Below are 8,315 nucleotides of genomic sequence, written 5' to 3' on the forward strand. Positions count from 1 at the left end.
ATATATATATATATATATATATATATATATATATATATATATATAGCTTTAAAGTGACTTGTGACATGGTCTCACATAGCCTAGACTGGCCTTAAAGTACCGATTCTCCTGTCTCCATTGAGTGCTGGCATTTTGGCATGGGCTTCTAATGTGCTGGGACTGAGTCTGGGGCTTCCAGCACACTAACCACACACCCTACCAACCGAGGCTCCATCCCTAGCACCTATAGCTGTAAATTAAAAAGAAGACAATTTCAAAACAGATCAATGACATAAAAATAGAATGCAAATTTATTAAAAACTGTAACACCCTAATGAAAACAAACACTGTAACCCTAACCTAAATTTCTAGTCTGTGTATGGTATGCATGCCAGTATGTGTTTGTGGAAGCTAGCCAATCCGGGGTGGCATCCCTTCAGTCTTTCTGGTCTGGAGCTGGAAGTCATACAGATCTGCCTGGTGCTGCCTCCTCAGGACTGGCATTAGAAGTATGTGGTGCCAGGCCTAGTTTTTCATACAGGCTCTGGGATCAAACACAGGTCCTCATGCTTATACTGTAAAGCACTTTACCAACTTAGCTCTCTACAAAGCCTCATATTCTTAATAAGCAAATTTTACTTTGCTTCTATTTCTGCAAATAAATAAACGGAGATTCATGCCTACACGCAATTGAAATTGGCTGTTCACACATTTTCTCTTGCTGGACTAAGTTATGAGCTAAGCACAATATTCCCAAAGCTGAAATTATATATTGAGTTTCTGAAAATGTCTGTGATGCTCTGTGCCAGAATAGGACCCTGTCTCAGGAAACCAAGACCATGCCTGGTGTGGTGGTGCACCCTTTAATCCCGGCACTGGGAAGGCACTTCTCTGTGAGTTCAAGGCCAGCCTGGTCTCCAGAGCATGCTAGGCTATTCAAGGCAACATAATCGAGAACCTGTCTCTCATACGTATATCTCCACATCATGCTGGCACAGTGGCTCACACTGTTAACCCCAGCATTTGGGAGACCAAAGATGGGCTGTTGTGAACAATAACAACAAATATGTGTCAGCCTAAACAAAATGATTTGATTTTGCAGGTTCTATTAGGCCCACTCAACATACTAAATTCACTTTTTTTTATGTAGATCAATATTATGTACAATATTTGTTATATGTTGAGTACTAATCACTTTTTAAAAATTGTTTAGTAACTGGGCAGTGGTGGCATCTCCATGAGTTTGAGGCCAGTCTGGTCTACAAGAGCTAGTTCCAGTAGAGGCTCCAAAGCTACAGAGAAACTATAGCACAATTTTCATAAATCAAGATGATGCTACTCATATTAATGATAAAAGCATGTAACACCAAAGGTAACATTGTCATCAAAACAGAAAAAGAATTAGGGTCACAATTTTTACTATCACTCAGGGCCTATAAAGTTATGTGTACATTGATTTAAAAGTTCTTCCTCTCCCAAGAGAATTTTGAACTGGACTGCTACTGCTAAAGACAGACATTGTAGCGACACAAGTTGGAGGATATTGGTTCAGAACCACATATAAAACCCTGAGATACATAGAGCTCAAATCAGAGGGCATAGTAATTTAACTTAGCCTGAATCCCCAAAACCATAACAATACATTTAAAACCTGAAATCTGCTTATCCAGACACTGAATTATCAGCGGGCCTCAGACTCAACTATGAGGCTGAGGATGACCTTGAACCCCAGACCTTTTTCTGTCTTTACCTCCAGAGGGCTGGGATTACAGGTGTGTGCCACAATTCCCAGGTAAATTTTATGTTTTCTCCGTGTTGGGAATTGAACTCGGGACTGTAGGCATGTTGAGTAAGTATTCTACCACTGAGCTACACCTCCAATCCTTATTTTGCATTTTGAAACAAGGTCTTGCTCTTAGGTTCAGGCTGATTTCAAATTTGAGCATCCTCCAGCCTTAGCCTCCCAAGGGCTGTGATTATAGATATTTGCCACTCACCTTGTCTGGCTCAAATCTAAAAGTTAAACTCAGCACACTACAGTTGCATCAGAAGAGCAGGGAACAAAAGACACCATTGATTGTATAAATCTATAAGGTAGTGTAAAGACTTGATGAAGTTAGCCAGCAATGGAACCAGAATTCCAGAGAACGTCATAAAACAAAACGAATTAACTAGTAACAAATACAAAGAGTACATGAAAGAGATCAAGAGAATTAAAAATCTGTTTCTGGTGATTCAAAGACTTTTTGGAGCAGCTGGGCCTAGATACGGCTCTGCAAGGAGGCATTTAGGAAGTTATTACAAGAATTCAAAGGAACGAGCATTCAGTTCTTACCAAAAATGAAGAAATTACCTGATTGTGGTGGTAGAAATGTCTTTGCCTACTAAGAAGTGGTGTTTGCCCTCTCTGATTTGCTGAGCCCATGTGGGATGAAGCCATATTATATGAGAAAAATGGCCGGCGTAAACTGCGGGCATAATCCAGTTTTCAATACTTAGTTCTCTGGAAAAAAACAGAAACATTAAAATTATTAGCGAATGCTCTTCCCCAAAGATTTGAAGACAGTAGGTCTCAAGAGTATGGCCCCTGAGGTTAAAACTGTTTTCACGGAGATGCGATTTCCCTTGCGCTGAGCCAACATTTGCACAAGCCTGCCGGTGGACTGGGATCCTATGTACCATACAAGGTCAATTAACAGTCCCTCTAGATTTCATAATTGGCAATCGCCCATGTCCAAAAGCTAGTTTTGCTGAAGAATGTTCTTGGTTTTACTAAGTCTTGCTCCTAACTAGTAATTCTAAAATACTCTGTGTAGAAATAAGAGGAAAACAGCAGGACCCCTCCTCTAGACTGTGAAGTACAATGGTTGCTTCAAGGAAAAGCACCTGGGACTGAATTGTGAATCAAATCAATTTTTTTTGAAAGCTCAATTAACTGTGGTTATTTAGACAAGAGGCTGGATTGTTGGATTTTACATTCCAGCTGAGCTCTCAGAAGCCTGTGGAGTTTTGGTGGAAGATCAAAGAATAGTCACAACATCACTTATCTGAGTAAGTAATGAAAACACTATTTCATTTTCCAATCACGTCTATGAGGGTAAGAACTTTCATCATATACTTCAACCAAAACAACACACAGCAACAGACTGAATGAAGAAACAGACAGAGAACCCAGGTGTCGTTTACAGGGGCAAAAATTAGATCTTAAAAACATTTAAATTCCATGCGATAGTTTTAAAATGTATTTATTTTTACAAAAATAACTCATTTATGCAGACATAATGATTTGATATTTTACGATGACATCTGAAAACTTTATTTTTAATTTTAAAGTAAATACACACAACTATAATTCACATTGTTTTCAAGGCTTAATTTTCTAAGAGTTTAAAAGAAAAGCAGACACTCAGGTAAGGTGGTGTGTATATGCAGTCCTTGCACCACTGAGGGGTGCAAAGGAGGCCTTGGCTATATAACAAGCTGAAACTCCAGCCTCCAAAAAAAAAAAAAAAAGCAAAATGAGAATACTAAAAAGTTTCAGAACTGTTATTTTATGACTACCGTGTGGAACACAGTAAGGAAACGGTGGGACTACTGCATTTCCTTAGGAGTTAGTGCCTACTGGAGTTCTGGAAAAAGTCAACTACAAGATCTACAGGCGACTGAAAGTATGCTTTTACATATGAGATAATGAGAGAATTTCAGAGAACTCTGTTATAGAAGAGAAGCCATTATTTGAAGACATATCTCTGAAGGATGGAATATGAATAATGAATTTTACTTCTATTCCTATGACTGTATTTTTCAAGATTTATTTGGCTTTTTAATTATGTGTGTGCGTGCACATGAGTGCAGGTGCATGCAGAGGCCAGAAGATGGAGCTGGGTCCTGTAGAGCAGCTACAAAATGGTTATGAGCCTCCCGGTGTAGGTGCTGGGAAGCACACTTGCGTGCTTTGCAAGTCCAAATGCTCTTATGTGCCAAGCCGTCTCTCCAGCCCCGCGCTTGTGATTTTACAAAACTGAAAGTCAACAGGATTTGTGACCTGAAAATAAGGTCACGGAGAAGAAGGAAGGACACAATCGTAGAAAGGACAGGCAAACTGAAGATGTAGCATTGAATGCTTATGAGACTGTTTCAGAAGTCACATTTTCTTGTACTCTACCACCAGGCTTTAAGAGGGGAAAGAGAGGAAGGAGACCATACTCAGATGATTTCACAAGTCTCCTCTAACATTCTAAACTCTAAATTAGAGGCCATCAAATGCTGGCTTGGCTGCCTCTTATAATTTGTTTCTTTTTGTAAAGTTTTATTGGAATGACCTCTTGCTGTTTGTTTCCACAACATTCATGACTGCTTTTCATGTTAGGAAGGCAGGGACAAGTAGTTGTATGGATACAATGACAGGAAACTGAAATTACCACACACACACACACACACACACACACACACACACACACACACACCCACACGGAGGGAGGGAGGGAGGGAGGGAGGGAGGGAGATAGTGCAAGCTCCTCTTAGTTTCTTCTCCTGTGGCCACCATAAAATACTTTGACCAAAGTAACGGGTTTTGGCAACAAAGTCAAGGTGGCAAGTTTGAAGCATCCAAAATCAAGAACCAGCGATGAATTCAAGGTACAGTTCATGTCCCTCTCTCCACTGATACAGACCAGGACCCCAGCTGGCAAGGGCACTACTCATCGTAGGTGGGTCTACCCACTGTTAGTATTAGTAATCCACCCACAGCCAAGTCCTGTAGTCCACTTTACAGATAATTCTAAATGCTGCCGAACTGACAATGGACACTTAACCATAAAGAGGCTTCAATGTAGCCCTGGCTGTCTTCAAACAGTAATTCTCCTGTCCCTGTGCTCTAAGGGCTGGGATCACAGGTATCAGTCACCATGCCTGGTCTCTATTTTGGCTCTTTTAGTTTGTCGAAAACTTGTTTTGAACAAAATAAAAAAGGCAAACAAGTAAATAAATAAACACACAAAAACGAAAAACAAATACATGAGTATAACCAAGTCTGCTGTTTTTTCTGGCTACATGTTATATTTCAAACACATGAAATATGATTAAAAGCATCGTGTTACCCAAAGAGTGCTTCCTTATCAAACACAGTGTCCGCTGGCATATTCACAGGGATAAGGAGGTCCGGATGGGAGTCAAAATGTAAAAAGCTTATATTACTGGCAGGAAGATGCTTCGAACCTATGGCCCGGTATATGAAAGGCAGAACCTGTAACAGAGACACACACACACACACTAAGAATGACATATTGTCAAGTGCAGATGGTCTCTAAATAAAAAAAAATAACTGCACAAACCTGAAGTGCATCAAGGTGTTCAAAAGTGGGAAAATATAAACTCTCTTGTAGATGGTGCTGACAAAAATGTCCGTCTTTATCACCCAACTGCTCAGCCACTCTGTGTTCCAGATACTCTAAAGGTTTTAGGGCATTTTCTGTTCCTTTAGGATGATGGCCCGAGGCCACTCTTACACCCTGCTATGTGTCCAGGTTTACTACTAAACTGGAAAGCACAGACCAACCCAAAGTTGACTGTGTCTCAGAAATCAACTTTCTTTTCCTCTTTTATCTTTTTTCCATTAGTAAGTCCCCTTCCTCCATTAGGGGGAAGGGTTAAACCCAAGGTCAATGTCAAAAGCAGTAACACTGAGCTTCACTCTTAACCCCTCTTGTTTTATATCCAGAGACCTCCTCCCCATGAGTCCTTTAAATAAATCTCCAAACTCACGGACCTCTAGTCTACTAGAAGTCTACGTAAGGAACCCACGTTACTACAGCACTGCTATAAAACGTTCAGAAACGCTACAGACTTATGACCTCAGTAACAGCCCTATATAACAGGATCTCCGATTATGGTGCCCATTTCACAGCTGAGGGGTCAGCTCTCATCGTCGGCGGGAGACAGGAGGCGGCCAGCGTCAGATGCTGGCCAGGGCTCTGCAGACTGCAGGGGTTCGAATCCCTCCTGTCAGGGCTCGGGGGCTTCTGCCGCCCGCCCCGCTCACCTCCTGGTGATCTTCCACCACCCACACCGGGAGCCGGGGGTAGCTCCTGAGGCGCGTGCAGTCCCCTCCAGTGTCACTCATGTCTCCGCGCGACTCTGGCCGCCGTGACCCCGAGGCACCCGGAGAGGAGCCGGGCATCTCCAAGCCGCGCGCACCGATGCCCTTTCGCGGCGGAAACGCGCGCTCACCCGGTTGCGCTTCCGGATTGGAGGACGTCAAGGTGGAGGGGCGGGGAGTGAGAGTTATAGGCAGTGTCGATTGGTCTGGATGTCCGTCACTCTCGCTGACCCGCCAATCACGGCGCAAAAGGTGCTGAGATGCGCTCCGGAGAGTTTTCCCTCCCTAGGCTTAGCTTTTTCAGGTTTGCTTTTTAATTCCCGGGGTTTCCTGTTCCGGAGGCGCGGGCGGTGCCTTTGCCGTGGAGGCTGTTGTAGTAACCAGGCTCTGCTTCGGCGGCGACCCGGGGGCTCTCTGTAGGTAAATGGGGGCGCTTGGCGGGTGTTTGGCGAGCCAGGATTGACGGTCGGGATTTCAATGGAGTCCTGGGCTGAGCGAAATGATCCTAGGAGTTGGGTCTGGCAGCTTCGCTGTAGATTTGCTGCCGAGGGCGAAAGAGCGACCCTAGCTACAGATCCCGCAGATACGCAGAGACGGGATGGGTTCCCGGTCATCCATATGTGGAGCGCAAGCCTTGGTCCAGGCCCCGGGGCCGCCTGAGGTCGGAGGGGAGGCGAGTCCGCAGTCCCGCGCTTACCTCGCAGGCTGGCGGGAGATGCAAACCGGCGAACGTGCAATTGAGCATCCGTCAGGCGGAGAGGCCGGGCTTCAGGGTTCCACCATGGCAAAGTGCGGGGTCTCGGTGACTTGTCGCCAACTCCGTGTGTTGATTGACGTTCCTGGACTTGTAAACTGTTCAGAATAGTTCCCTGGGTCTCCCTGCTTTCAAATGGCAGCCCAGGAATAGGCATTTTCCATTTACAATGAATTTACAGCGGTCCAGTATTTATTAGCTTTTCTAACTGTAGACTCGTGTGGCAGTGAGTGTTCGATTCCATTTTTACACTGTCCAGAGGTGTTAATTATGCTGACTGTTGCCCACCTCTCGCTTTACTATTCCTTTTTGTTATCTCCGTCTCTTTACATCCTTTTTTTTTCTTGTGTTTCTCCCATTGCAGTTTTCCTTTTGTTGTGTTGGGGATATATTTGGTTTTTCGAGACAGGGTTTCTCTGTAGCTTTGGAGCCTGTCCTGGAACTCCCTTTGTAGACCAGGCTGGCCTCGAACTCACAGAGATCCGCCTGCCTCTGCCTCCCGAGTGCTGGGATTAAAGGCGTGCGCCACCACCGCCCGGCTGTTGGGGATATTTTATTATTATTATTTAAACATTCGTATATGGGGTTTGAGATCTTTGAGTCCTGTCATAATCTTCTTTGAGTCTTACAGAGCTTGGGACAGGGCCTCAGGTGATCTGGCCCTGAGGTGTGAATCAGTGAAAGCGTCTGCTTCCCCGGGTGGTTTCAGTAATGCACGTTGGTGGGGAGGAGAAGCAGAGGGAAATGCAAACTTAGTGATACAGAAAGGCGCACGTTGAGAGTCCAACCTGCCTGCGATGTATTCTGTGCAGAAACTGAAGGATGCAGAAATGACTGACTGAACCCACGATTTCAAGGATCTCGTAGCTTACTGAAGGAGTTCAACATGGGCACCGGTGACTGGCGCGTGAGGCCGTTTCTGGTAAGTTCGGTAAAAGAAGCGAGTTTAGACTAAGCAGTAGCAGTCTAGAAGGGATGAGATCTTGTTCCCAGAGGAAATCAGGAGTGCTTCACAAATGAGGTTCAGTAAGAGGCTGGTGGATGCACAGTTAGGGACAATGGTAGCAAAGAAATTTCATGATAGCGCTTGCCGTGTTGACCAGCGGCCAACGGTGCGGTGCCGTGAGAGTTCGGGCTGAGAGGGGCTTTGTGGAGAAGGAAATAGGATGATAAGCCTGGGAGAGGTCGGCTGCAGGTTCAAATGCTGAGCATGGAGTTTGTTCTGAATTCTGTCGGCTCTGAGGAGCCCGTGATGCCAGTAGTAGCTCTTGGGCTCCCAAGTTTAATCATGAGTGTATTGGAATGAGGAGTAATCATTAATCATATTATTTGGTGGCTGCTGCTTATGAAACAGTAATTGATAGGGCTCAATTATTTGCAATTTTTCCTTTGTATGTTTGGTAAAGACTTAAGCATTTTTAAAAATTTTATTTTTATGTATGTGTACCTATATGTTCATATGTGTGTGTGTGTGTGTGTGTGTGT

The 8,315-nt window shown here is 44.1% G+C and overlaps 2 protein-coding genes across 8 annotated transcripts in view; one reads left to right on the forward strand and one right to left on the reverse strand.

Annotated features, from left to right (window-relative positions):
* The window catches only part of C19H5orf22 (chromosome 19 C5orf22 homolog), a 16,461-nt gene extending 10,251 nt beyond the window's left edge, over positions 1-6,210 (reverse strand). The window contains exons 1-3 of one of the 2 annotated variants that reach the window (XM_005356644.3): positions 6,020-6,210; positions 5,079-5,224; positions 2,333-2,482 (exon numbers count right to left, since the gene is read on the reverse strand). In XM_005356644.3, coding sequence (XP_005356701.1) covers positions 2,333-2,482; positions 5,079-5,224; positions 6,020-6,157 — 434 coding nt within the window. In that variant the 5' untranslated portion in view covers positions 6,158-6,210. The other variant, XM_026783837.1, reaches the window with a different exon arrangement.
* Positions 6,211-6,368: 158 nt separating this feature from the next.
* Positions 6,369-8,315, forward strand: part of Drosha (drosha ribonuclease III) — a 107,357-nt gene continuing 105,410 nt past the window's right edge. Inside the window, exons 1-2 of one of the 6 annotated variants that reach the window (XM_013349751.2) lie at positions 6,369-6,496; positions 7,643-7,752. The gene's annotated coding sequence lies outside the window, so the exon portion shown is untranslated. The remainder of the gene's footprint in view (positions 6,497-7,642; positions 7,753-8,315) is intronic. The other 5 variants (XM_005356645.3, XM_026783738.1, XM_026783739.1 and 2 more) reach the window with 5 other exon arrangements.

The sequence above is a fragment of the Microtus ochrogaster genome, chromosome 19, assembly GCF_000317375.1.
Source record: "Microtus ochrogaster isolate Prairie Vole_2 chromosome 19, MicOch1.0, whole genome shotgun sequence".
Taxonomy (NCBI): domain Eukaryota; kingdom Metazoa; phylum Chordata; class Mammalia; order Rodentia; family Cricetidae; genus Microtus; species Microtus ochrogaster.